General features: G+C 61.7%; 4 protein-coding genes across 13 annotated transcripts in view; 1 reads left to right on the plus strand and 3 right to left on the minus strand.

The window, feature by feature from the left end:
• Positions 1-26,326, minus strand: part of FASN (fatty acid synthase) — a 76,430-nt gene that overhangs the window by 21,861 nt on the left and 28,243 nt on the right. The gene's annotated exons all lie outside the window — the stretch shown is intronic.
• On the minus strand, positions 3,019-6,899 carry RFNG (RFNG O-fucosylpeptide 3-beta-N-acetylglucosaminyltransferase). Of its 2 annotated transcripts, XM_086688285.1 has the most exons (9): positions 6,578-6,899; positions 6,091-6,139; positions 5,444-5,546; positions 5,155-5,308; positions 4,819-4,907; positions 4,561-4,726; positions 4,235-4,381; positions 3,992-4,077; positions 3,019-3,904 (listed from the first exon to the last, which is right to left on the minus strand). In XM_086688285.1, the coding sequence occupies exons 1-9, from the start codon at positions 6,851-6,853 to the stop codon at positions 3,823-3,825; spliced, it is 1,152 nt and encodes a 383-aa protein (XP_086544411.1). In that variant the 5' UTR covers positions 6,854-6,899; the 3' UTR covers positions 3,019-3,822. The 2 variants fall into 2 exon arrangements, with proteins under 2 accessions (XP_086544411.1, XP_086544412.1); XM_086688286.1 differs by lacking the exon at positions 4,235-4,381 and having other exon boundaries at positions 6,578-6,895.
• On the plus strand, positions 6,933-12,341 carry GPS1 (G protein pathway suppressor 1). 5 transcript variants are annotated; one of them, XM_086688283.1, is made up of 15 exons: positions 6,956-7,037; positions 7,347-7,431; positions 7,991-8,083; positions 8,609-8,790; positions 9,243-9,407; positions 9,493-9,628; positions 9,736-9,813; positions 9,992-10,052; positions 10,496-10,581; positions 10,821-10,915; positions 11,138-11,243; positions 11,323-11,403; positions 11,489-11,626; positions 11,712-11,846; positions 11,934-12,341. In XM_086688283.1, exons 3-15 carry the CDS (start codon positions 8,006-8,008, stop codon positions 12,006-12,008), a joined length of 1,416 nt encoding a protein of 471 aa, XP_086544409.1. In that variant the 5' UTR covers positions 6,956-7,037; positions 7,347-7,431; positions 7,991-8,005; the 3' UTR covers positions 12,009-12,341. The 5 variants fall into 5 exon arrangements, with proteins under 5 accessions (XP_086544406.1, XP_086544409.1, XP_086544410.1 ...); XM_086688280.1 differs by lacking the exon at positions 7,347-7,431 and having other exon boundaries at positions 6,933-7,037; positions 9,995-10,052; XM_086688284.1 differs by lacking the exon at positions 7,347-7,431 and having other exon boundaries at positions 6,982-7,037.
• On the minus strand, positions 12,602-18,200 carry DUS1L (dihydrouridine synthase 1 like). Of its 2 annotated transcripts, XM_086688287.1 has the most exons (14): positions 18,037-18,195; positions 17,356-17,602; positions 16,798-16,906; positions 16,266-16,316; positions 15,882-15,994; positions 15,267-15,349; positions 14,939-15,042; positions 14,698-14,842; positions 14,486-14,582; positions 14,309-14,397; positions 13,753-13,898; positions 13,378-13,415; positions 13,058-13,133; positions 12,602-12,954 (listed from the first exon to the last, which is right to left on the minus strand). In XM_086688287.1, exons 2-14 carry the CDS (start codon positions 17,590-17,592, stop codon positions 12,884-12,886), a joined length of 1,359 nt encoding a protein of 452 aa, XP_086544413.1. In that variant the 5' UTR covers positions 17,593-17,602; positions 18,037-18,195; the 3' UTR covers positions 12,602-12,883. The 2 variants fall into 2 exon arrangements, with proteins under 2 accessions (XP_086544413.1, XP_086544414.1); XM_086688288.1 differs by lacking the exons at positions 12,602-12,954; positions 13,058-13,133 and having other exon boundaries at positions 13,372-13,415; positions 14,482-14,582; positions 18,037-18,200.

Below are 26,326 nucleotides of genomic sequence, written 5' to 3' on the forward strand. Positions count from 1 at the left end.
ATGACCTGAGTTGAAATCAAGAGTCAGATGCTCTACCTACTGAGCCCCCCAGGCCCCCCTATCAAACAAGACTTTAAAGCAGGTATTACAAACATGTTCAAAACGTTATGGGGCGCCTGGGTGGCTCAGTTGGTTGAGCGTCCGAGTCTTGATTTCCACTTGGCTCGGGTCGTGATCTCCTGACCGTCGGGAGGACTCCCAGCTGCAGACACACTGGCACGTGCTGGCTGAAAGACGGAGTGTTCCTCTCACAGCCGCAAGTGCTCGGTAGGAACGCGACCGGCCTCGGCACACTCGGCGTCACCGGTAATCGGTACCCACCGGGCCCGCGCTTCTCCACGCTCCCGTGTGACTTCAGGCCAGTGGCACGCGGGCAAAGGAATGTGTGTCCCTTCTGGGCCCCTGGTGGGTGCGTCGGGCATCTCATCACTCTTGTCTCTGCCACCATTCTAGCCGATGCTGGGCCGCTCGGAAACCACAGCTGCTGGGCCCAGGGGTAAGGGGCCGGGTCCTGGCTCGCACAACCCCCGCGTGGTGTGGACAGACGCACGGTCAGCGTGCAGTCATTTCTGCCCGGCGCCGAGCCCGTCCTGACCAGTGCTCCATGATGGCTTCTTGTTTTTTTTTTTAAGTAAAAGCAACAAATAATCTAATTCTAGCACTTGTTGTTGAGAAGCCTTGTCCCCATCGGACTGCTCTGGGGACCGTGTTGGAAACCTTACGACGGTGCACAGGAGCGTCCGTGTCTGGGCTTCGCTCCGCGCCTTCTGAGGCCGCCTGTCCACCTGCGCCAGGGCTACGCTGTCTCGATTCTGTGGCTCCACCCTGGGTCTTGAAGTCGGGCTGTGTGAGTCCTTCCACTTTGTCCTGTTCCCAGATTGCTTTGTGGATCCACATGCTGAGCGTTTCCACATAGACTTCGGATTCAGCCGATTAATGTTTTTGTGCCGCGTTTGTCTGATTTTGGTGCCAGAGTCATACTGGCCTCACAAAATAAGGGAAAACAGCCCCTTCTTCTCTGTTTTCCGGAAGACTTTGTGTAATACTGATGTTACTCCTTCCTTGAATGTTTGGTAGAACTCACCAATGAAACCACCTGATCCTGGATCTTTCCTTGCAGGAATGTTTTTGTTAATACATCGAAATTATGTAATACATATGGGCTGTTCCGATTTTGAATCTTATTGGCTCACTTTCTAAATAACATCTTTATTGAGATATCATTTGTATCAAAAGGTGTACGGTTTGGGGCACCTGGGTGACTCAGCCGGTTGAGCGTCTGACTTCGGCCCGGGTTGTGATCTTGTGGTTTGTGAGTTTGAGCCCTGCCTCGGGCTGGCTGCTGTTGGCACAGAGCCTGCTTTGGGTCCTCTGTCCCCCTCTTTCTGCTCCTCCCTCACACCCTCTCCCTCAAAAATAAATAAGCATTTAAAAAAAGTCTATGGTTTTGAAGCGTACAATTCAGTGGTGTTCATTATATTCACAGAGTTGTGTTACCACTCCTGCTGTCTAATCCCAGAAGAAGGTTAATCCCCATTATGCACGGTGGGATGGAGTCGCCACAAATACAGAGTTAGCTAATACTGAGCCACTGTTCTTAGAGGAAGTGCACGCGCGCAGGGGCACACGCATGCACACACGGGCATGTGCCTGCGGGCACACGTTACATAGATGGTAGGTAGCCCTGTGAATCAGAAAAACAACTCCTACTGGTGGATTCTATTTTACAGAAGAGAAAATGAGGTTCAGAAGCCTCAGGTGAACTTGTCACTCCGCCAACAGGTGCCGGAGCGGGGATTCGCAGCTGGTGCGCCTGGCCGGAGCCGCTCGCCAGCCTCTGCACCGAGGCTGTCTCCATCCTGGGGCCTCGCCTGGCTGGACCTCAGCCGGGCACGCGCAAATCTGGCGACTTGGTCATTATTCACGTCTTCAAATGACCAGGGAAGCAAGCGCTGATCTGGGGATTCCAAAGGTCACGAAGCGAGCAACCTTTCAAACACAGAATCTGCCAACGTGTGTGCTCATTGTCCCGAGAAGGCCCGCACCCCGTCGGCAGCCGCTCCCCACACACTCCGAAAATTTACGAAATTTGAACTTTTTCTGATTATACATCTACTGTGTGTCCATTATGACACATACTTTGTGGGGGGCCTGGGGGCCTGGCTCAGGTCACGATCCCCCAGTTCTGTGCTGACATCGAGGAGCCTGCTTGGGGTCCTCTCTCCCTCTCTGCCCCCCCCCCCCCCCCCCCCCGCTTGCACCATCTCGCTCAGAATAAACAGTGGAAAAAAGAAAGCTGCTGTTTGGTGCTGTCGCTGTCCCCGGGGGGCGGTTTTGGGCTCACTGAAATTCGTCAGTCCCACCTCTTGTTCAGACCCTCCCAGTTCTCCAGCCCTGACAGAGTGAAGCCTGGGGCCCCTCCCCGGCAGCCCCAGGTCCTGAAACCCATGACATTTGACTGTCCTTAGGGTGCGCTTTCCTCCTGGCCGCGTCCCAACGAATCACAAGCAGATGTTGCCTACGCACACAGCTGCACACACCTGCGTGGTTCTACACCATGTGCACACGCACACACATAGCCATTCACACTCACGTGCACACACACCCACGTACGGTCACGCACACTCCTTCCTGTGTATGCGCACTCATCCGTAGACAGCCACGCACACATGTGCACGCCTTGCATACTCGTGTACGCAGCCACGCACACGCGTGCACACCCGCATACGCCCACGTACACGACTGCTTACGTGTCTGTGTGTCCACAGCGTGCTGAGAAAGCAGGCGGAACAGGCAGCCGTGTGACCTGTTCGTCATTCCCTGCGGGACCCCTCCCCCAAGCCCTCACCAGACGCTTGGTTCAGAGTCCCGAGGGCAGCCTCAGGCTTGGCCGGCAGGACTGCCTGGGGTGGAGCCTCCTGGGGGCAGCGGCTGGAGGCCGTGTGGTCCCTCTGGAGCTGAGCCTCAGCCCCCAGGTGCCTTGCTGGTCCCTTAAGCCAACACAAGCCACACGGAAAGTGAAGATCAAGCCTTTATTCACTTATGGCAACAGCACAGCAAGGGGCCGGAACGGAAGTGCCAGCTCCTGGTTCCACTCTCTCCTCCAGAGAAGGCACAGTCGGGGGTGTCATCTGCTGGGGAGGGGCTGCCGTGCTGCAGACGGACCCCAGACAAGAGGCTCCTGCTTTCTGGACTTGGCCGGGCTTGGGGGGAGGGGAGGGGAGGAAAAGTACTACATGGGGAGTCAGAGTGCAGAAATAAGGCCTCGGCCAAGAGCCCCCCCGCCGCCGAGGAAATGGCCTCCGGATGGAGATGCCCTGGCAAGAAGCAAGCTGTGCCCCAAGCACGGCCGGAGTCCTCACTGCAGCCGCCCTGAGACCGCGGTGCCCTCGCTGGGCACCGAGCCTGGTGTGCGGAGGGCGTTCCCCCAGGGACCTGCAAGAAAAGCCTCCGCGCTGGCCTGTGGTCAGATGAAGGGTCCCGCATGTGACCCTGGCCTGGAACCCCCTCTCCAGCCCGGGGAGGAGGGCAGGACGGAGCCCTGGGTGCCGTAGGCCAGCCTCCTCCCAGGCCCCTTCCCGTGGGAGCAAGCCTTCGGGGCTGGGCTGGGGGGAGGGGCAGTGTCTCCCCTTCCCACTTTCCGGGGCCGCCCGCACGTGGCACAGCCTGGACCCCTGGTCACCTGGCCCGCCAGGGGATCTGGGGGAGGCCTGCACGGCGCCCACATGTGGCTGTGGCCCTGGATGTGGCCGTGACCACCCGAGAGGGCCAAGGCCAGGAGGGGTCAGCATAGTTCCTGCTCCATGGGTTAGGAATCGAGGGTCATCGAGAGACGAGGTCACTCTGCTTGTGCACGGGACACCAGTCTGTGTCCGGGTAGAGAAGGCAGTGGACAGACTTAAACCTGGGAAGGGGACAGGGTGGTCAGGTCTGCCAGGGGTGGGGGTGGGGGTGTGGGTGGCGACAGAGCCCCTCCCCACTGCCCACTCACCGAGTGGGATCCTGCTGCAGGCTGAAGCCTCCTGCCACATTCACCACGTTACGTGGGTTCTCAGGACCCCCGTAGCTCAAGGTGACCTGGACGAGGGCAGGGGGCAGGTCACTGTCCCGGGACGAGCCCTTCCCGCCCCAGGAGTCCAGCCAGGAGCGGCTGCCCTGCCCTGGTTTCCCGGTCCCCCCAGGGCGGGCTCACGAACAGCACGGAGGGGTGACTGCGCTGAGAGGTGAGGCTCACGCAGAAGACGAGGCTGGCATCCGGCTCAGGAGGGTGGCTGGTGCACGTGCGGGGGCAGCCCTGCTCAAGCCACCCGGCCCTTCCTCCGGCCCGGTCTGCGACGGCACTCGCCGCCTGGGCTGGCGCCTGCTGCCGTGGGCCCGTCCGCTGGGGAGGGCACAGCGGCTGTCCCTTCCAAACGAGCCAGCACACCCGAGGCCCTGGGGCCCAGCAGGCCACACGCGGGTCTGCAGCAACTTCGCTGCGGTGCTGGGAAACCCTCCAGAGCCCTGGTCGCGGTCAAGGCCCCCGTGGTGAGGGCGCCGGGAGCACCCAGCGGGCCGTACCTGCTGCAGCACGGCGTCAGGCGGCAGCCTCTGCAGGTTCTCCAGGTGGGAGTGGAAAAGTGAGCTAGGCAGCAGGCGAGCACCCAGCAGCCCCTCCACGATGTAGCCCACCGTGCAGTCGTCCGGCAGCCGCACCCGCTCAGCAGTGCTCATGAAGCTGCCCAGGCTGGCAGGGGGCCGGGGGGAGGTGGTCAGGGCCCCCTCGGGCCTCAGCACCAGCACCTCGGGCCTCCCGGCACCCCTGTGCCCTCCACTCACCTGGCCCAGGGGCTCATCTTCAGAGCGAGCCCTCTGCTCAGGCAGAACCCGGCCCCACCGGTAGCGAACCAGAACTTGACAGTGGTCACCTGAGGAGGAGAAGGATACCAGTCAGGGTGTCGTCCTTGAACCGCCCACACAAGTGGCAAAAGTGCCCCAGGGCACACGAGAGCTTCTGCACCCCAGTCGCCCGGCGCCCCAGCTCCTCCCACCGCACCTCCTTGCTTGCCCGAGCTCTTGCAGTGACCCCCCGGGTGGGTCAGACGCTGGCCCCCCAGCCTTTCCCCAGCAGACCTCCCCTCTCTCTCAGCGGTCGCCGTCAGGCCCAGGACTCACAGTTCCGCCTCCCTGGACTCTCTCGGCGGCCTCGATGGGGTGGTCGAGGCTGGGCCGCCCCAGGTAGACATCCTGGCTGGGCGAGAAAGTGGACAGCAGCTGGAGCAGGCCTTCGGGGTTCACGTAGTTGTCGTCATCCACATGGCAGAACCACCTGGGGGCAGTGGGGGAACTCTCACGAGTGAGGGGCTGGCACGGTTGGGGGCCTCCACCCCCCTGGCCCGGGTGCGTGGGCCCAGCCTCAGCCCTGGGCTCTCCAAGGGGACACAGGGGCACGGCCACCACATACTTGCGTCCGGACTCGATGAACGTGTCGTACTCCACGGCCATCTTACAGCACAGCGCCTGACGCGTGTGCACGGCTGAGCAGTTGGTGTTGATTACGTGGCTGCCTGGCGGGTTGGAGAAACGGGGAAGCCTGAGGGTCAGGGTGAGGCCTGCCGCCAGCCCACCCCGCAGAGATCAGGGCGAAACGTGGATGTCCAAGCCGGCCTTGCCATCTCGTCCCGATCAAAGGCCCCAGGCCGGGTCTGACGACAGCCCTGGCCTGGCCTCACTTGCTGACCTTGTGGCTGACCCCTGAGGCCCAGACAGGTGGTGACCACTCGGAATCCCATGAGTGCAAAGCCACTCTGGGGTTGAGAGCCCGTGTGTGACTGCCAGGAAGGGATGGTTCCTTGCTGGAGTGCCTTCAGGGAATGTGGCTCCAGCCTGATGCCCTGGGACGCCTGCCCGTGGGTACATCGTGGCCGGCAGGGTGGGTCCCTGGGTGCTGGGCTGGTGGCAGGCGGGTGTCCTGGCTCTGTTCTCTACCAGCCGAGTGACTTAACTCCCGGACCTCTGCACCCAGCAGGGAGACAGGTGCCACTGGGCCAGAGCACACACGTGAGGGGCCCTTGGGCACGCTGGCAGGGCTGGGTTGGGGAGGGCACTCACCTCCCTGGAGCTGTAGCTCAGGGTCATCCCCATCGGTGAAGATGAATGTCTGCGGAGAGACAACCTGTGAGGCCCCAGGTGGACAAGGATGGGGTTGCAGAGATGGCCAGGTTGGGGTTGGGCTGGGGGAGAGGGGAAGGCGATCCGCAGCACCTCCTGGTGCCCCCACTGGATGTTTTTGGGTTCTCAGTCCAGTGTCAGCTGAGCGAACCCACCCAGGTCTGGAGCATGGGAAGGGGCAGCAGGGGGTGGGTCCTGGGTCCCCACAGACTCAGAGCGAGGGTCTGGCCCTCCCTCTGGGGACACAGCAGTGGGTAGCGAGTCCTGAGGATGGGGTGTCAAGTCGCGGGCTGGGGGGGGGGGGGAAGTCCTTGCGGGGACAGGGGTGCCAGGGGTCGCGGGTGGCTGCGGTCCTGGGTCGGGATCCTGGGCGGGGGGATCCCAGGGATGGGGGTCCCGAGGGCGGGGATCCAGGGGCGACGCCCACCTGCTGGCGGGCCCGGGAGATCCAGGTGCGCAGCAGCAGCCCGAGGCGTGGCCCGTGGTTCTTCTGGGTGGTCTTGACCGCGATGAAGACGTCGTCCGGCCGCAAGCGGGGGGCGGTGGCGAGTCGGGCGGGGGGCGCGCGCGGGCCGGGGCCCGGGGTCGGGGCCGGGGCCGGCGCGCGGGGCAGCGGCAGCGGCAGCGGCAGCAGCAGCAGCGCGGCCAGGGCCGCGGCCAGCGCGAGGCAGGCCCGGCACAGCGCCCCCCGCGCACGGCTCATGCGGCCGCGGGACCCGCCGGCTCCGCCCGGGCCAGGCCGCGCCGCGGCCCCTTTAAGAGCCGCCCCGCCCACCGCGAGCCGGAAGCGCTGCCCCGGAAGCGGACGGCGCTGCCCCGGAAGCGGACGGCGCGCCGCGGCGGGGTGGGCGAAGATGCCGCTGCCGGTTCAGGTGTTTAACTTGCAGGTAACGCGCCGCGGCCGGCGGCCCCTCCGCACCCCCCCGACCTCCCCCGCCGCCGCCGCCGCCGCCGCCGCCGCCGCCGGGGCCGGGCCCCCGCGCGGCCTCCCCTCCCCGCGGCCCGGCGGCCTCGCGCAGGGTCCCCGCCGTCGGCCCGGCAGGCGCGGCCGGGCGCTAACGCTCTTTCTCCCTTCAGCAGCAGGCCAGCTGTGTGTCAGGGTCGGGGGGTGCAGAGAGTCAGGACAGAATGAGGGATAGCCCGGCCCCCAGCTCGGCCTCCTCGTCAGTGACAGATCTGTACTGCACCCCTCACAGCAGTAGGTCAGACCTCTTCCTGCCGGGCACGGCCGGGGACTTCAGCCTGAGCGCCAGCCTGTCGGCCTGTACGCTGCTTTATGAGGTACCTTCCAGGACAGGGGGCCCAGGAGCGAGCGAGCGAGCGCGGGAGGGGGGCAGAGCCCCGCCCGCCGGGCCGGCCGGCAGCGCAGGAGGGTCCCCGAGGTGACGCCTCCCCGCCCCCCGCCCCTCCGCGGGCTCCCGGTCCTGCGGCCCCCGCGGCCCCCGCGGCCGGGGCGCTCCCGGGCGGAGGCCGCGCCCGCTTCTTCCTTAGGGCTCGGAGGAGGCTGCGTCAGGACGGCGGCTGGGAACGAGCAGGGCCGGGGGAGGGGGGCCCGGGGCAGCGGCGCCCCGCTGTCCGCTTCCCGCGCCGGAGCCGGGCGGTTAACGTGGCCGCTGGGGGCTGTCTGTCTACCAGCCAGCCGGTCGTGCGCGGGGCGGCCTTGGAGACGGGCCTGGAGACGGGCCGGGGGTGGGGAGGGGCTGGATGGCCGGCTCTCGGGGACAGGATCCTGCCAGGGAGACAGCACGGCGGGCAGAGGTGACCTCAGGGCACAGCGAGGGCTCCTCGCCCGACCCTGGCCGCCCGGCTCGAGGTGCCAAGGTGCTCCCCCGTGTTGCAGGGGGCCGTGGAGCCCATGCAGATCGATGTGGATCCCCAGGAGGACCCGCAGAACGCACCCGATGTCAACTACGTGGTGGAGAATCCCACCCTGGTATGGAGCCCGGGGGGCGCTTCCAGGGGAGGGCAGGAGGGGACTGACACCTTGGCCGGGCTCCCCACTCTGGCCGTGTTTTCCTCGGACCCAGGAACCTTAGGGCTGTCCCGCTGCCCACTTAAAAAGGGTGGTAGCCCAGCTGGAGACCGTGTGCCCTGCTTCTCTCCCACGTGGAAGAGCCCACGGGCCACGCCACTGTGCATCTTGCCTCACACTGAGGACAGGTCTTCCTTGGGGCTCGACCCATAGAGCACTGCTGCTTTACCGTTAACCCTGGGGACCGGCAGGAGCGAGGGGTGCCCCTCCGGCTCTGGCCGTGCACCTCCTCAGCCCCCGGGGCAGAGCTCTACCCCAGGTGGCCATTTCTAGAACTGAGTAGTGGTCTGATGCCCGCACGTACATGGGGCCTCTTGGACACGGGAAGAGGGTCTGTATTTGGGTCCTGTCCCCGTCCTTGCCAGGGGCTGGGAGCTGGGGTCCCGCCGGGCACAGTCTCCATCCACTCCCCCCACCCCACATCAGGATCTGGAGCAGTATGCGGCCAGCTACAGTGGGCTTATGCGCATCGAACGGCTGCAGTTCATTGCTGACCACTGCCCCCCGCTGCGGGCGGAGGCCCTGAAGATGGCCCTCTCCTTTGTGCAGAGGACCTTCAACGTGGACATGTACGAAGAGATCCACCGGAAGCTCTCGGAGGCCACCAGGTAAGGGCAGGGTGGGAGCAGGCACCAGGACCTGGGCATCGTGTGTCCTCCTCGGGAGCAGCCCAGGCAGGGGGCCCTTCCTGTGCCCCTGCGACCCCTGACACCACCCCCATGAGGACACTTAGTAGCAGCACTGCCTCTATGCGGTGACCTGGCCGTCCTCGTTGAAAAGCCAGGCAGGGCAGCAAATGGCAAGACGGACTAGGTTCTCACTCTTCCTGCTATGTGGTCGTCACTGTTGTCCTGGACTTTTCTGTGTGCGGTGACATGCGGTTATTCTGACATCAAGCTCGTGGAGACGAGTTTCTCGCAGCTCGGCGTGGCTGCAGGACTCTTTTCCCATGGGGCGCCCGCACCAGGCTCAGGGCCCCTGTGTTCCTGTGCTGGCCGGGGGCTCCCCCCGTAGTGGCTGGGCCAGAGCGAGGGGCCCCTGACGGCCAGGTCCTATGCAGGGAGCTGCAGAATGCGCCTGACAGCATCCCCGACAGTGGCGTGGAGCCGCCGCCCCTCGACACGGCCTGGGTGGAGGCCACGCGGAAGAAGGCCCTGCTGAAGCTGGAGAAACTGGACACGGACCTCAAGAACTACAAGGGCAACTCCATCAAGGAGAGTATCAGGTGCTGCTCGTGGGACGCAGGGGAGGTGGGCGGGCGGCCAGGCTGCGTGGCTCTAGGCCCAGCTCGCTCATGTCTGGGCCCACAGGCGCGGCCACGACGATCTGGGTGACCACTATCTTGACTGTGGGGACCTCAGCAACGCCCTCAAGTGTTACTCCCGGGCCCGGGACTACTGCACCAGCGCCAAGCACGTCATCAACATGTGCCTCAACGTCATCAAGGTGGGTCCTGCCGCCGTCGGGTGCGCTCCGGGAGGGGCTGCGGGGCAGCAGCGCGCCTGGGCCAGCAGGGGGCGCCCCGGGCTGAGTCCACCCCACCCGCCCGCCAGGTCAGCGTCTACTTGCAGAACTGGTCTCACGTGCTCAGCTACGTCAGCAAGGCGGAGTCCACTCCCGAGATTGCGGAGGTAACGCCGCCTCCGCGCCGGACCTGCCTCCTCAGACCCTGCCCCCGGGACCCCCGACGCCCACAGGCCTCCGTCCTCGGCAGTCTGCCCTTGTCCCTCTGAGGCTGGGGCGGCGCCCCGGGGAAGGACGAGGGTGTGGAGGGTGTTGGTGGCTCACGTGCTCGACTTTCCCCTGCAGCAGCGTGGGGAGCGGGACAGCCAGACCCAGGCTATCCTCACCAAGCTCAAGTGTGCTGCAGGTGAGGGCCCTGGGGCGCAAGGACACCACCGTTGCCCCCAGCGCTGGGGGTGGGCTCGTGGAGTCTCAGAGCCCGGTCAGGAGCCTCATCACACGCATGGCCCCAGGTGATGCCTGTCTCCTCAGGTTCTGCCAGGGTGTGGCCCGTGGGCAGAGGCCCAGGCATTGCTCTCAGCTGCTATCACTTCTGGGCCCCTGCTCAGCCTGGGAGGGCTCAGCCTAGGAGTCCTTTGCAGGAGTGACCACACCTGTGCACAGCTTCCCCGGGCCCTTGATCGAGGAGGGTGCAGAGTCGGAGCTCGTGGGCGCGGTCCCATCTTGATAGCGGGAATTCCTGTCCCAGACGGAGGAGCGCGTGGGGTGGGAGAGGCTGGGGCTGATGGCCCGGTGAGGCTCTGGCAGCTTCCTCCGGGCCCTGGCTTCATTCTACCTCCCCACCCCTAGGCCTGGCCGAGTTGGCTGCTCGAAAGTACAAGCAGGCCGCCAAGTGCTTTTTGCTGGCTTCGTTTGATCACTGTGATTTCCCCGAGGTGAGGAGCGTGAGGGTCTCTGGGGAGGAGCCCTTGCTGGGACTTGCAAAGCAGGGGGCGGGCTCGTGGGTTGGGCTCTTTACTGAGGGGTATCCCCCAGCAGAGTCCTCGGCAGTCTTTGAGTGGGTGGCAGGCAGGGCAGGGGTGACCCAGCCTCGCCTCTGGGCCGCCCCCTCGCATTGCGTCCTGACCTTCAGTGACCCTGGGCATCTAGATGCAACTCCTTTCTTGCCCTTCAGCTGCTTTCCCCCAGCAACGTGGCCGTCTATGGCGGCCTGTGCGCCCTGGCCACCTTTGACCGCCAGGAATTGCAGCGCAACGTCATTTCCAGCAGGTGCGTGCGGGGTGGGTGCTGGTCCCGTAGCCTGTCCCTCTGGGGGGGCCCACTCTCTTGTCCTGCGTCTGCCTGGCCTGGCCCTTCCGCACCCCTCCCCTCCGCACCCCTCCCCTCCCCTCAGCCTGAGGACTGCCGCGCTCAGGGCTGTGGGCCCCCCTCCGTCGGCCTTGGGAGCAGGTGCGCAGGTGTGGGGCCAGCTCTGAGGGTCTACACCTGCAGCTCTTTCAAGTTATTCTTGGAGCTGGAGCCTCAGGTCCGGGACATCATCTTTAAATTCTACGAGTCCAAGTACGCCTCGTGCCTCAAGATGCTGGATGAGATGAAGGTGAGGGGCCTGCCGGATCTGGAGGGCGGTCAAGGCAGAGGGCCAGGGGCAGCTGGGGGCTGACCGGTCTCTTCACCAGGACAACCTGCTCTTGGACATGTACCTGGCTCCCCACGTCAGGACCCTCTATACCCAGATCCGCAACCGTGCCCTCATCCAGGTAGACGTGGGGGGGACAGACTCGAGGTGGGGTGCCTCAGACGGGGCTGGGGGCCACGGGAAACTGACGCGCCCTCTGCCCGCAGTACTTCAGCCCCTACGTGTCTGCTGATATGCACAAGATGGCTGCAGCCTTCAACACCACGGTGGCAGCCCTGGAGGACGAGCTGACGCAGCTCATCCTGGAGGGGCTCATCAACGCCCGCATCGACTCCCACAGCAAGGTGGCCACGCTCGGGCCAGGGCCATGGGTGCGGGGAGGGGATCCCTGAGGCCCGATGGGCACTACCGAGCCCCGTCCCTCCACAGATCCTGTATGCTAGGGACGTGGATCAACGCAGCACCACGTTCGAGAAGTCCCTGCTGATGGGGAAGGAGTTCCAGCGTCGTGCCAAAGCCATGATCCTGCGGGCGGCCGTGCTGCGCAACCAGATCCATGTCAAGGTGAGGGCGGGGCGGCCCTGGTGTGTGGGAGCGGTGGGGCAGGCACACAGTCGCCTGCCGGGCTGAGCAGCGGTGTCTCCACCACAGTCCCCTCCCCGCGAAGGGAGCCAAGGGGAGCTGACGCCGGCCAACAGCCAGTCGCGAATGAGCACCAACATGTGAGAGCACCCAACAGCCTCCGGGACAGATGGTCTGTGCCCACCCCCTCCCTCCTCCTCGGACTTGGACACGTGGGCTTCCCATCACTCGAGATACTTCTGGAGGTGCCACCTGTGACCCCCACCCCCCCGGGTTTCCATGTCTAGCTTCTTTTCTCCTTTCACCCTGTTGTGCCCTGTGCTGGGGGCCCTGGCCACGCGGACTGCTGGTCAAGGCCCTTCCCGGAAAGACCTGCGGGGCTCACCTGTGCAGCGCCCAGAGCCCCCACCCAGTGGCACTGCCTCCCCACCCCTGCAGACGTCCCACCTCCATCCATTAAAGGGCAGCCTGAGAACATGCCCCTTGTGCCATTCCTTCCTGCTTAGTGGGTTTCTGAGGCTCCTCCGGGAGGGCAGGGGCCGGGCCTGGTCCTTCCTTGTCCAGGCACAGAACCTGCTTCCTTGGGCTCCATCCCTCAGCCAGGCAGGGTGGCAGGGAGGGGGCCGAGGCCAGCCAGCTGCTGTTAGGGAAAGGTTTCCCGCAGCAGAAGTTTCCTTGTTCTGCAGGCCCCCCCCCCCACCCTCCCAGCCCCCACACACCCTTTCCGGCCCTCCGAACACATCTTTGAAATGATTTATTGTTCACTTTTGAACACACACGTTGCTAGGAGGGGGGCAGGTCCAGCCTGGGAGCCTGCTCCCCGGTGCAGCATTTCCGGGCTCCCGGCGAGGGCAAGACCAGCTCATCCTTCTGTGTGTGGAGTAGCGGGAGATTCCCTGAGTAAAGGCGTTTCCTCCGGTGGGACGTGGTGAGGCTTCAGCAGCAGCCCCGGAGCCTCGGGTGGGGGGGCTGCATGTCGGGCTCCAGCTGCCCTTCGGGCCAGGGCACCGCCCACCACCTCAGGAAAGCTGCCTGGCCCCCTTCCAGGCCAGAGACTTCTCCAATTTGGTTTTAAAAAGCAATCCGTGACCTGGCAGAGAAGCAGGAGGGAAGTGGGGCTCAGGAGGCCAAGGGTCCCACTGTCCCCCCGGGGGACCAAGGGAGATGTGCTGACGGCAGCAGGTGCCCCTCACCTGGGCAATCTGCGGCCTCTCTGAAAGCTCGCTTCTTGCAGCAGCCCCGGCACAGGTTGAACACGCATCTGTTGCCCTGGACACAGGAGAGCTGGTGGGCCTGAGCAGGCTCCCCGGGAGCACCAGATGGCTGCACCCCTGGCCAGGGCGCGTCCCGAGGCCGGGCAGAGTCGGCCTCCCCGAGTGGCTAAGCCACTTCAAGCTGTACCCTCGACAGACGGGCAGGGGGCCGCTCCCGCAGGTCCTGGGCAGCCCAGGGACCACCCTGCCCATTACGTGCTGAGGCCGAGCTCTGCTCTGGGCAGCATGGTCAGACTCACCTTTGGGTTTCCACACTGATCACACTTCGCATATTTTGCTGAGAAAAGAACAAAAGCAGACATTGGTTGAGGTGAACCCATCCCCCAACTGCCACTTACACACGGAGTCCCCGGTGGGAGTTCTGCCTGCTGCGGCCAACCAGGCGGTTCGAGGAGGGCGGGTGCAGCAGTCCCTCGTCCCCCCCTCCCCCCCTGGGGCCCCCATGGTTCTCTGGGTGTTCGCCAGTAGAAGGGGTTTCTCAGGAAGGTGGCCCCAGAACCCAGCTCTGCCTCTCAAGTGGCTGCAGGAACGCATGGGGACGGCACAGAGCCCCTGGCGCTGCTCTCCTCTGTAGCCATCAGAGCCACCCGTCCCTGGCAAGGGGAACAGCTCACGCTTCAGCGAGGGGTCGAAGGTCTTGTGGGGATTCCTCAGCTGCTTCTTCTGCTTGTTTTTGGACAGGACATCTGTGCCAACCTCCTCTTCCTCCAGGGCCCGCTTGCTGCGGGCACCCCCGTTCTCCTTGCTCCCTTCCCTGGGCCTGAAAGGGAAGGGTGGTGGGCAGGGCCGGGGGCACCCGCGAGAGGCGACCCGCCAGCCCAGGCCCATGGCGAGGAAGTGCCCGCGAGTCCCCGGTGGCCTCAGCAGCTTGGCTCTTGGGTCGCTCAGGCTGTGGCTGGGCCTGAGTGGCCACAGATGACAGCCAGCCTCACCTGCAAGAACCTGGAGGAAGCTCAGGGTGTCAAACCTCTTATCCCCAGAACAAACGCACCTGGGATCAGAAAGCACTTACAAAGAATCGATCTCCCCTCGTAGAGAGAAAAAACATAAAACCGAAGCCCCCGCCGACAGAGAAGCAAACGTGACACCAAGGGATGGAGCCGCCAGCACCCCCCAACCTCCGGGGCTGCAGAGGGCAGGCCCAGCCCCCGGGGCTGGTGTGAGGCTCACCCTGGCCGGAAATAGGGCTGACAGATCCAGTGGAAGAAAGGCAAGCCGCCAGGGGGCTTCTCTCCCTCCTTCTGCCTGGACATATCCTCCTGCAAAAGCCCAGAGAGCCCTGCGTCGTGGAGCCCGAGCCCCCGCGCCCCTCACGCCTGCCGCAGCCCTGCCGGCCCCAGCACCTGCCTGACACCGCAGCTTCAGCTCCTGGCTCACGGCCACGACGCCCTCCAGGGTCTTCACTTTGGCGAGCTCCTCCCGAAGCTGCCGGTGCACCTGCAGCCTGAGGCAGAGGTGCCGTCACCTGCGGCGGCCAGTCCCCAAGCAGAGCTCCCCCAGGCGCGGCTCAGACCCAGCGGTGTGCGCCTCGGGGGGGGGGGGGGGGGGGGACGACTCACGTGTGGTGCCACAGCTTGAAGAGGTGGGCCCGGACGCAGGACAGGGGGCAGGGGTGCTGCCGCACGATGTCCAGGTATTCCTCGGCCAGCTCCCACACAGCAGGGCTGCGGCCCTCAAACAGGGCAGGGTTGTGCAGGTTGCCCTCTGCGGGTGGGGGGGGGGGGGGTGGGGTGGGGCTTGAAGCTGCCGGAGAGATGCCCCCTCCCCTGCCGGGCTGGGCCCACCGCCTCACGCCCTCACCTGCGCTCATGACCCCCTGCACTCCCGTGTCCCGGATGCAGCGCTCCACGTCCTGCAGGCACTGGATGTTCCCGTTGGCAAACACGGGGATGGTTACCGCCTTCCTGTCGGGGACAGGTGGGCGCACACTCAGAAACACCCTGTCCCCTCAGCCACAGGGGCGGCGCCCCAGCACGTGGTCCTCTTCTGGCCGCGAGGGTCCCTACCTGCCCTGGCCACCTCGTTCCCCCCCCCCCCCCCCAGCACCCAAATGGCTGGGCACCTGGCTTCAGGGCCGGGCTGCACGTCTGTCCCCTCATCCGCCTGCCCTCCACCCCTGCCCACTCACCGCACAGCCTTGATATGCTCCCAGGACGCGGTGCCCGACAACGGCCCCTTCTGCTCCTTGGTGCGCCCGTGCACGGTCAGCAGCTGGAACATGGCAACGCCCGGGCTCTACCCTGCTCGTGGCCACACACCCCGGGCCGACCCCAGGGGGAACCCCCTCGCTTTGGCATCAGCTTCCCACGCAGAGCAGAGCAAAGGCAGCCTTGCATCCAGCTGGCGCGTCTGCCCACGTCCCCAGGGTCGAGGCTGGTGGGCTGCCGCCCAGAGCTCCCGTGTCCCACGGACCCACCCAGGATGCGGAGCCGAGAGGCCCAGCCCCGTTCGAGGGCCAGTCTTGGCCAAAAGTGGCAGCACCCTCGAGCCCAGCTCCAAACGTGTGAGGGAAGGCCGGGCCAGCACCAACCTGACCTTAAGGCTGGTGGCAGGTGGGGAGAAGTGAGCTGGGACTCGTCCACCCTCCTCAGGCCCCACCCATGGTCACCACGATTCTAGTTCGCCCCAGAGAGTTCGCTCAAGGGGGTTCCTGGGGTCCAGGAGCCTCCACACCTGCTTCCAGGTGCAGGGGACACGGGGCAGGGGAATTGCGCTCGGCCCTGTGAGCCCATGGCCCGCCTACCTGACAGCCGGCCTTTTCCAGCATCTGAGCGTACTTGACGGTCTTGTCAATCTCTGGGAAGACGCGGATTTTGCACGTGACGGGGACAGAGAGCTTCTCATGTGCCAGCAGAACTGCGAAAACAACAACCGGCTTCTGAGAAGCATGGTGTGCACCTGCAGGCAGGCTGCAGGCAGCTGAGACCCGCCTCCGTCCACCAGGGCACTGGAGGGGTGGGGACCGGGTGGGGACACCTCCCTCTCCCTCCTGCACCTACGGCTCCGGGCAGAGCCCCTCCTGCAGCAGCGAGAGCACCGGGGCCGGGACTTGCCTGCCAAGGTCTCAGGGCCACTTCACCAACTACGCCCCAACCTGACTCCCCACCCGTGCCCGGGGCCAACTCACTCATTCTCTGGAGCAGGTCCCACTCCTCCTGCAGGAAGGCCCCGTAGTGACCTGCATGAGACAGGCACGGCCATTAGCACCCATCCTCCTCCTCCTCCTCCCGCGGCCACACATGGCACGAGCACCCCCCCTCCAAGCCATCCAGAGGGGCAGCAACAATCAGGGAGGTGAGCAGTGGGGGCAGGTTGCCCAGCAGAACACCCACCCTCCATGGTTTCTCACCAGCCAGCAACCCCTCGGGCTCAGTGAAGAAAGCGTGAGCCCCACGCCCAGCGGTATAACCTCCTTTCAGCAAAGCCCGTTTACCCAGATGGAGCCCAGTGACCCCAGAGCACTAAGGGAAGTGACAGCCTGAGAGCCAGCAAACCCTGTCCCTCCAGCGCTGGAGAAGAGCCACCTCCAGAGGGAGCAGCAAACAAAGGGCTGGGACACCCCTGAGCTGCCACTGCCATCAGAGCAGGGTCAGCCACACCCTGGCCTCCATCCGGGCACCCTGTGGGCGCTCAACACAGGAACCCAGAAAGGAACTCACCTCGCTTGGCTATCATCTGCGGGCAACCCAAATTCAGGTCGACGGCATCACAGTAATCCTGGGCCAGGAGAGCCGCCTGGACAAACACCTCTGGGTCATTGGCACAGAACTGGAAAACACATACAAGTTGCCACAAACCTGAACCTGATACCCTGATACCCCAGACAGAGCCCCACAGGGGTTCACACTTGACCCAGTGGAGACAGGATCCCAGGGTTGCCTGCGGGATGTCATCCCGTCCTAAGCGTTTATATTTGGTGGGTCCCTGTGTCACAAGGAGTCGTCACAGGATCACATAATGTCTCAATTGTAGCAAAGTTGCGATCATGGATCCTACACAGCGCAGAACGTTCTTCCCAACCATTGGCTAGAGCGCGGTGACAGCAGGCCAGTGGTGTCAGGGGCTGCGAATCTTCCAGGGCACCCAAAGTGTCCCTTCCAAACCGGGCCAGCTCCCGGGAGGGGTAAATGTCTTGAGACCAGCTGCAGGTGCCCTCGGAAGCCAGGTGCTTGAGCACCGCGCCCCCGGCCCCTCCCCTCGGCCGCCACCCCGCCCACCTGCACGATGAGCGGCCGGTCCTCGGGGCACACTTCGCAGTACAGGTTGTCCTTCCGGTAGTTGGCGTCGCGCACGAAGACCTGGGCGTGCAGCATGGGCGTGTAGCAGAGCTGGGCCCCGTGCCGGCGGCTCAGCAGCCTCCAAGCCAGCTCGCTCTGGTCCACCATGGGCGCCACCACGTGGCGAGCCCCCCCCAGGGTGCGGCTCCAGAACTCGAAGCCCTGCAGCTTCGGCATCGTCCGCACACTGAAGGGGGAGACGGAGGGCTCAGCCGCAGGCGGCGGGGCGCCACGCCCGGGGACGGCGCCGACCTCCCCGAGGCCGCTCCAGCGCAGCCTGACGGCCACACACTAGGACATCAAGGGCAGCCGTGTGCGCGGCCCCGAGCTGAAGCCCCAGGGCCTTCGCCCCTGCGCGCCGCGGCTCCGGTCGGGAGGGCCGCCCCGCCCGCCTCCCTCCTCACAAAGGCGGCTCCTGCTCCGCGGGAGAGGGCGGGAAGCGGGAAGGCTCCTTGTCCGGGCAGGCTCGGCTGTGCCGGCCCCGCACCCTCGCCAGCCCCGCGGGCCGAGAGGCCAAGCCACTGGCTCGGGCGCCCGCCGCGCGTTCCCGGACACCCGGAAGCCACAGGGAAAAGCCCCCGAAGAGGCCGGGGCGCCGCGGCGTCACCGCACGACACCCACCTGCGCCCGGGCCCTCCCGGACCGCCGCCAGGGCCTCTGGGCGCCAGGGCGCGGCGCGGGCTCCCTCGGGGCCCGTCAGGCCGCCACGCCGGGGCCGCCGCCCGGCCCAGGGCTCCGCGCCGGGGCCGCCGGAAGGTGCCTCCGCCAGGGCGGTCCGGGCGGCCCCGCGGTGCGGCGGGAAACGCGTCCCAGGGAAACCGCGCCAGGCCGCGACGGGGCCCGCCCCGCGAGGTCGGAGGTCAGAGGCCCGAGGTCGGCCGGGCCCCGCCACGCCTCGCTCGGGTGGTGGGAGTGGCGCGCCGACCGCGGGCGCCAAGGCCCGGCCGGCGCCCGCTTTCGTCTCCGAGCTCCGCCTCTCTCTTCCAAGGGGGCCGCAAGACCCCGCCCCGGCCCTGCGCTCGGCGGCCTCAGCGAGTCCCCCGCTCGCGCCCAGCCGGCCGGAAGTGCTGCTTTACGCGAGGCCACACCCCCGCACTTCCGGGCTCCGGCCCAGGCTGAGAGCGAGGCTAAGCCGCGGGAAACCCGGGGCGTCCCCGGCGCCGCGCACGCGCAGAGCGCCCCCCCCCCCCCCCCCCCCCGCCGCGGGAATCTGGCGCAGGCGCACCTAGAAGCCCCCGCCTCGCGGGGGCCGCGGCGAAGCTGTGTTCGGGCGTCCGGGTCGGCAGTCTTGCCTCCTGGCGGCCCCCCCGAAGCCGGCTTCCCTTTCCCAAAGGAACCCTGTAGCCTCACCTTTCCCTGCTCAGCGAGGAACCCGAACCTCGGCCTCCGCGGCGCGAGCTCCTGCTCCTCGCAGTGCACGCACCCCTGCGCACGAGCCCGACAGGGCAGAGAGCCAGGTGCCAGGCGTTTCCACCCTTAAATGTCTCAGCATCCAACGGATAAAGATGAAAGAAGAGCAGTAACAAACATGAAAGATGAGCCAACCCACCTGAAAAATAACACTCACACCAAGTATCTGTCTCCTGTGCCTGCCGCGGGAGTCCGTGGTCACACTGGAGTGCTTGAATGCAACTGGCCTGATGAGATGTGCTGTGTGAAAGACACGCCAGATTTCAAAACGTGGTAGGAAGGGAAGAAAGCGTAAGAGTTCATTAGTAATTGAAAAAGTACCGACTGCTTGTTGAAATACTGCTACTTCTTATATTGACTTAGATTGACCACATTATTAAAATTTATGTTGGTTTTTTTCTTTTGATGTGGCGACTAGACATGTTAAATTCACGTATGTGGGGAGGGTTTCTGGAACAAGGCTGAGGAGCTCTCCAAATCTCTTCTCAAGCAGGCAATGGTAAAGCAGGGCAATATTGTTAAAAGCAACCGTCCCAGGAGTCTGGAAGTTGACTAGAGGCCTACAACGTTTGAGAGCACAAAAAAAAAAAAAAAAAATTCCTGAACATCAGAGACACCTGGCTGGTTCAGTCAGTGGAGTAAGGGACTCTTGATCTCGGGGTTGTGAGTTCGAGCTCCAGGTTGGGTGTAGAGACTACTCAAAAATAAAATCTCTTTTTAAAAAAAAAGATCGAACGTTAGTAAAGGTTAAAAACAGTGGCAGTCCGTGGAGTTTCAGGAGGGGGCTGCTTTCCTTTTCTCCCAGCCCAGGGCAATTCCACCAGAGCCAGACAGGCCCTGAGGACTTGAAAGCCCCACAGGGCGTTTGTGAACAATTGCCATCAAGGTGGACGGCCACCGGGTAGCTACCCACCCCTCAGCTCCCTGAGGCTGGTCGAAGCCAGCACAGTCCGGCCAGAGATTCACAGGAAACTCAGTAACTAAAATAGCCACAGTTGGGCCTTGGTAAGCCCCCCAGATGTCCCTGGTGGTCTGCAAGGCTGTGTATATGCTCAGGAAGGACCAGAGACGGCCCCAGCAGTATACTCATCTCTGGCTGAATACAAGGCTTTGCACAAACAGAAAGCAAAAGCCGGGCTGAGCCGTAAACTGCTTGAGCTTTGAACACGTCCCCAACCTGCACACAGAGCTGTCCGCAAAGGGCGGAGGGCTTACTTGGTCCAAACATTGGAGCATTACCTCTAGCCAACAATTGTCCTTAAACTATAGCGACCCAGAGGCAATTTTAGGAAACCAGACTCACACGTCGGAAAAGAAACAAAGAAAAATCTGGCAGAGGGGCACCTGGCTGGCTCAGTCCACAGAGCCCACGACTCTTGATCTTCGGGTCGTGAGTTCAAGACGTGGAGTCTAGCAGGCAAGGTACTGAGTAAACAAACACTAGTTCCAAAAACAACACTAAGGGATGGGGGTGAGGAGGTCAAAACCTAGAGTTTTTACAACACATTACCTAAAATGCCCAGTATTCAATAAGACATTGTAAGACATTCGAAGAACCAAGAAAATTTGAGACCTGTACAGGGATTGTAAATCAACCACACACTTCCATGTAAGCGAAGGGTCAAAGAAATCAAAAGGGAAATTTTAAAAAGTGAGTGAAAATGAAAACAAAACATCAAAATTACAGGATGCAACTGAAGGAATTCTTGGAACAAAATTGTGAGCTATTAACTCCTACGCGAGACAGGAAAGAGGTCACCCAAACTTCCACTTTAAGAGCAAACCAGCAGAATAATGGACATACTAAAAATTAGAGCAGAAAAACATGAACAGAACACAGAAGAGCTATAGTGAAAACACTGAAACCAGAAACTGGTTTCTTGGAAAAGACTCACCAAAATTGACCAAACTTTAGCTACACTGGCAGAGAAAAAATAGAGAAGACACAGATCGCCAGAATCAGGACGTCATCGCGGAAATGAGGACGAGATGACCAGAAAAGAGGGCTGAGAAAAACAGAGAAGTTCGATAAAACTGACCAACTCCCAGAAAGGGAAGATTACCGAAACCGACCCCAAAATAAATCAGGGGCGGCTGGGTGGCTCAGTCGGTTAAAGCCTCCAACTCCTGATTTCGGCTCAGGTCATGATCTCGCGGTTAGTGAGTTTGAGCCCTGAATCGGGCTCTGTGGTGACAGTGTGGAGACTGCTTGGGATTCTCTCTCCCTCTCTCTCTCTCTCTCTAAATAATAAATAATAAGGAAGTAAATAAATAAATAACAAGGAGGCACGTTGTATTCGTAATTTAAGGTCTACGAAATAAAAGCCCCGGGCCCAGATAGCTTCAGTGAGTTCTAGGAGATATTTAAAAATTCATACCAATCGTCTACAGACTCTTCTAAAAAAACAGAGGCGAGAACACTGCCTGACTCGTTCTGTGATGCCAGGAGTGTCCTGATGTGAAAACCAGTCAAAGACTGGACACTAACATTCTTCATAAGCACAAAACTCCAGGAGCATAAGAGGACTTACACACCATGACCAAGCGGTGTTGGCCCCAGACGCAAAGGTGACCTGCTGTCTGAAGATCGGCGGCTGCACCGTGTGCGTTAACGGTGTGCACAGACACATGATTATCTCAACAGATTCAGGAGCATTTGGCAAAATCCAACACCTACTCAAGATTTAAAAAAAAAAAAAAAAAAAAAAAAAGGCCTCGATGAAGCAGGAATAGAGGAGAAGAGAGGGAGGGACTTCCTCTACCTGATAAAAAGTATCCAGAAACTGCAGCTTCTAATGAACACAACCGTGAAAGGCTGAAGGCTTTTCCCCTCTGATCAGGGACAGGGCGAGGGTGTCACCCTCTCACCCAAAACGGTGCTGGCGATTCTGGCGGGCCCAGCAAGGCAGGAAAAAGGAGTAAGCGCCCTATAGATAGGAACAAAAGAAAATGCCTCCTTTTGCCGGGATCGTCTACATAGAAATTCCTCAGCAATCAAAAAAAAAAAAAATCTACAGCTAAGAAGTGAGCTCAGTAAGGTCAATACACAAAAGTCAATCACGTTTTTTAAGTCGTCTCTGTGCCCAATACGGGGCTCGAACTCAGGACCCCGAGATCAAGAGTGGATCGCTCCAGCAACTGAGCCAGCCAGGCACCTCATTCCAGCTTTATATACGAAAGCAAACATGGGGAAACTGAAGTACTCTTTATGACCGATCCAACAGAAATTATTTACCTATAAATCTAACACAATATGCACCAGGATCTGTATGTTGATAATTACAAAATTCTAATGAAAGAAATCAGAAGGGGGACGCCTGGTGGGCTCAGTCAGCAGAGCATGTGGCTCTTGATCTCAGGGCCGTGAGTTCACGCCTCCTTAGGCAGGGAGCCTACTTAAAAATAAGTTTAAAAATTGGGGCGGCTGAGTGGCTCCATCGGTTGAGCGTCTGACTCTTGATTTGGGCCCAGGTCATGACCTCATGATTCATGGGATCGAGCCCTGCATCAGGCTCTGCGCTGACAGCACGGAGCCTGCTTGGGATTCTCTCCCTCCCTCCCTCTCTCTGCCCCCTACCCCATCTCTCTCAGAATAAATCAACTTTTTAAAAAAGAACACGGAAACTGAGGAAGACTCTATCATGGTTTGGAACGGCACACCATGGTCCCGGCCCAGACCATTCAACGTTGTAAAGAGATCAGTTCTCTCCAATTTGATCCATAGATTTAGTGTAAGTCTACACAAGAAAAACCCAGCCAGTTCCTTGTAGATGTGGACAAGCTTACTCTAAATTTATATGGAAAAGCCAAGTGCCCGGAGGAGGTAAAGCAGTGTTGAAAACCAAGACTCCAAGGGGAGGGATGTTCTACCTGGTGTGGGCGGGGGGGGGGGGGAGCCCAGGGGTGCACCTGCACGGGTTCACCCACACAGACTCTGGTGACGATGCGGAAGCAGTTCATTGGAGGAACAGGAGCCTGTTCCAAAAACCGAGCAATTGAGCCTCCACAGGTGCAAAAAAACCAGAACCTCTAACCCTCTACAAAAAATTAACTCGGGGCGCCCTGGTGGCTCAGTCGGTTAAGCGTGGGACTTCGGCTCAGGTCATGATCTCGTGGTTCATGGGTTCCAGCCCCGTGTCAGGCTCTGTGCTGACAGCTCGGAGCCTGGAGCCTGCTTTGGATCCTGTGTCTCCCCCTCTCTGTACCCCTCACCTGCTCACGCTCTGTGTCTGTCTCTCAATAATAAACATTAAAAAAAATTTTTTTTTAATTAACTCAATAAAATGTGCAACTATAAATCTTTTAGAAAACACACAGGGATGGGGCGCCTGGGTGGCGCAGTCGGTTAAGCGTCCGACTTCAGCCAGGTCACGATCTCGCGGTCCGTGAGTTCGAGCCCCGCGTCGGGCTCTGGGCTGATGGCTCAGAGCCTGGAGCCTGTTTCCGATTCTGTGTCTCCCTCTCTCTCTGCCCCTCACCCGTTCATGCTCTGTCTCTCTCTGTCCCAATAAATAAATAAATGTTGAAAAAAAAAATTAAAAAAAAAAAAAGAAAACACACAGGGAAGTGTCTTTGTATGCAGGGTTGGGTGAGAAACGATGACATGTGACCCCAACGCCGAGATGTATGAAAGGGGAGCTTGGGGACGTGAACATCGTTGCAAGTAAAACCTTCCGCCACATGGGAGCCTGGCTGCCGGGCACCGAGACGCGCCACAGACGGGGAGGAGGCGTCTGCGTCCCGGGCGCCGCCCCGGATGTAAAGATCTGCCCAAACAGCAAAACCCGGGAGCCCGAGGATCCTCTGAATCCGCCTGAAGAAACCGAGAAGCGATGGCGGTAAGTGCGTGACTATAAAGGACGTTATGATCGCACACACCTTGTCCTTTCCTTCCGCGACTTCGCAGTCGCCTGGGTGAACCGGGGCGCGTTGGGACTGTGACCCGCGGAAGGTCACGTACTTGCCAACAGCGGCCACGGGTCACGGGCGGGCGCCAGCCATGCGGCCGGGGGAGAGGGCACGGCTGGCCCTTGCAGCCCAGAGGCGCGCGTGGGGGCAGCCGGGGCGGTAAGTAGTAGGGTTAGGAGAACGATCCCAAGACGGGCACTCGCCCGCCTTTCTCCTGGCCGTTTTGGTGGCAGAGCGAGGCCCCCTCCCTCGTTCCTGACATCGGCGACGTGGTCTTCTGGAGGAAACGGGCAAACTCCTAAAAACGCAGGCTGCCGCAACTGAGTCCAGGAGAAACACGACAGCCGGAGGGGCCTCTGACAGGGCCCGTGACGGCCGCTGAGAAAGGGACGCTGAGTCTCCAGGGGCACGGATGGATGGTCCCAGGCTCGCGATGGCCTTGGAACGACAGATAGGTCGCAGAGCGCCGGGGGCGGGGCCAGCGAGGGCACGGGCGCCCCCACCGCAGGCGTCTCGAGGAGCCGTGCGGTGGCGGGAGACGCTTCTGTCCTGGTTGCGGTGACAGTTGCCCGGGTTCACACAGGGGATACGGCTGCATGGAACCACACGTACCGGTGTCACTTTCCGTGCGTGCCTTGCTCCGTAGAGACACTCGGTGCTGTCATGGGGAAACGGGGGGGGGGGGGGGGGGTACACAGGCTGCAGAGGACCTCCCGCACATTGTTTGCAACTTCCTGTAAACCTATGTTTATATTTCTAAAGCTTCGTTCAGGGGCGCCCGGGTGGCGCAGTCGGTTCGGCTCAGGTCATGATCTCGCGGTTCGTGGGTTCGAGCCCCGCATCGGGCTCTGTGCTGACTGCTCAGAGCCTGGAGTCTGTTTCGGATTCTGTGTCTCCCTCTCTGTCTCTGACCCTCCCCCATTCATGCTCTGTCTCTCTCTGTCTCAAAAGTAAATAAACGTTAAAAAAAATAAATAATAAATAAAGCTTTGTTCAAAGGAAGGATAACTCACAGCGGCCAAGGCACGGAGGCAACCCGTGTCCGCCCACAGACGACGCGCGGGGAAAGAGGGATCTCGCCCGGCCGTGAACGAGGAAGTCCTGCCATTCGTGACGACATGTCCTGACGCCAGGACTCCGTTCCGAGTGAAACGCGTCGGGGAAAGACCGGCACCGAGTGTCTCCGTCCCTCAGGGAGTGTGAGAGGGGGCACGGTGGAGGGGCGGGGGGGGGGGGGGGTGGTGACGGACAGCGCGGCGACGCTCGCGGAATGGACACTGGCGGGCGGTGCGTCTGCCTGAGCGGACGGGCCACGGGGTGAGATGGAGGTCGCGTTCGCCGCCCCGAGGAGGACATCCGGCCCCCGTGTGTCAGGTCACGCCCCGGACGTCTCGACCTCACCCGGTGTCCTAGGTCAGCTACCTCTGGAGCTTAAAAAGCGAAAACCGCTGAAGGTTTTGCCCGCACGGCGGGGCCTGCCTGTGGGGCTCCGCGCGCTCCTCCGGCGGCCTGGGACGCTGAGCCCGTTTTCACGGGTTTACTGGGAAACCGCGTGCCTCCTCTTGTGAGGTGTCTGCTCAGGCCTTTGGCCTTTTCCAAACACGGGGTGCTTTGTCTTCCGGGGGTGGTCGTCTGAGCCCTTTGACGACAGCGGCCACGAGGCCTTTGTCACACAGGACTGTAAGCGGTCCCTCCGGGGCTCCGACCCGCAGCTTTGTCCCGTGAGCAGGGGCTTCGGAGACTGGGTGGCTCTCACAGTGCTGACAACCCGGCAAGCGTGTTTTGACAGCTTTTTGTGACCTAAGATGTCTCTGTCTCCCTGAAGATCGTGGGGATTTTCTCCCATGTTTTCTTATAAAAATTCACATCCAGGTCAACAACCCATCTCGAATTAGCTTTGTACCTGACGTGCGAGGTGTTTAGAGTTTCACCCCCTCAGGGGCGCCCGGGGGGCTCCGTTGGTTGGGCTTCTGACTTTGGCTCGGGTCATGGTCTCACGGTTTGTGAGTTCGAGCCCCACATCCGGCTGTCTGAGGTCAGCACAGAGCCCGCTTCGGACCTTCTGTCTCCATCTCTGCCCCTCCCCTGCTCTCTCTCTCTCTCTCTCTCTCTCTCAAAAAGAAATAAACATTAAAAAAAAAATAGACTTCCAACCCCTGATATGTATACCTAGTTGTCCTGACTATAGTGTAAAGGACTCTTTACCCCCGCAAAGCATCTCGGGTGCCTTTTCTACAAGTAATCGGGGGCTCCCGGCTGCCTCAATTGGTGGAGCGTGTGACTCTTGATCTCGGGTCGTGAGTTTGAGCCCCACGTTCGGGGTAGAGGTTACTTAAAATAAATACGCTTAAAAATATATTTAAAAAATACAAGCAGCCCTGTGTGTCAGGGTGCATTTCTGGGTTCCCTATTCTGTCCCTTCAAGCTGTACGTCCGTCTTTACCCCAACACGCACTGGTTGCATGAACATCACTTCAGAGTCAGTCTCGAGGTCCACGGTATCCTTCTTCCAACTCTGCCCTTTTTCTGACCCTTCCATCCATTTTAGGTTCTTTGCCTCATTTCCACTTACATTTTAGAATGTTAGACAACA

Source organism: Puma concolor, chromosome E1 (genome assembly GCF_028749965.1).
Source record: "Puma concolor isolate L17-30 chromosome E1, mPumCon1.1.hap2, whole genome shotgun sequence".
Classification (NCBI taxonomy): Eukaryota; Metazoa; Chordata; class Mammalia; order Carnivora; family Felidae; genus Puma; species Puma concolor.

Excerpts from the sequence above, each read along its gene's own strand:
- RFNG (XM_086688285.1), bottom strand. The coding sequence starts at position 6,853 with ATGAGCCGTGCGCGGGGGGCGCTGTGCCGGGCCTGCCTCGCGCTGGCC. Across the intron at positions 6,140-6,577 it reads TCTCCCGGGCCCGCCAGCAG|ACATTCATCTTCACCGATGG; the intron begins GTGGGCGTCGCC and ends GTCTCTCCGCAG. Across the intron at positions 3,905-3,991 it reads CTGCAGCAGGATCCCACTCG|GTTTAAGTCTGTCCACTGCC; the intron begins GTGAGTGGGCAG and ends TCCCCTTCCCAG.
- GPS1 (XM_086688281.1), top strand. The coding sequence starts at position 7,279 with ATGAGGGATAGCCCGGCCCCCAGCTCGGCCTCCTCGTCAGTGACAGAT. Across the intron at positions 8,084-8,608 it reads TGGTGGAGAATCCCACCCTG|GATCTGGAGCAGTATGCGGC; the intron begins GTATGGAGCCCG and ends ACCCCACATCAG. Across the intron at positions 10,582-10,820 it reads ATCACTGTGATTTCCCCGAG|CTGCTTTCCCCCAGCAACGT; the intron begins GTGAGGAGCGTG and ends CTTGCCCTTCAG.
- DUS1L (XM_086688287.1), bottom strand. The coding sequence starts at position 17,592 with ATGCCGAAGCTGCAGGGCTTCGAGTTCTGGAGCCGCACCCTGGGGGGG. Across the intron at positions 15,043-15,266 it reads GAGCATATCAAGGCTGTGCG|GAAGGCGGTAACCATCCCCG; the intron begins GTGAGTGGGCAG and ends TGTCCCCGACAG. Across the intron at positions 13,416-13,752 it reads CTTCGACCCCTCGCTGAAGC|CAAAATATGCGAAGTGTGAT; the intron begins GTGAGCTGTTCC and ends TTCTTTTCTCAG.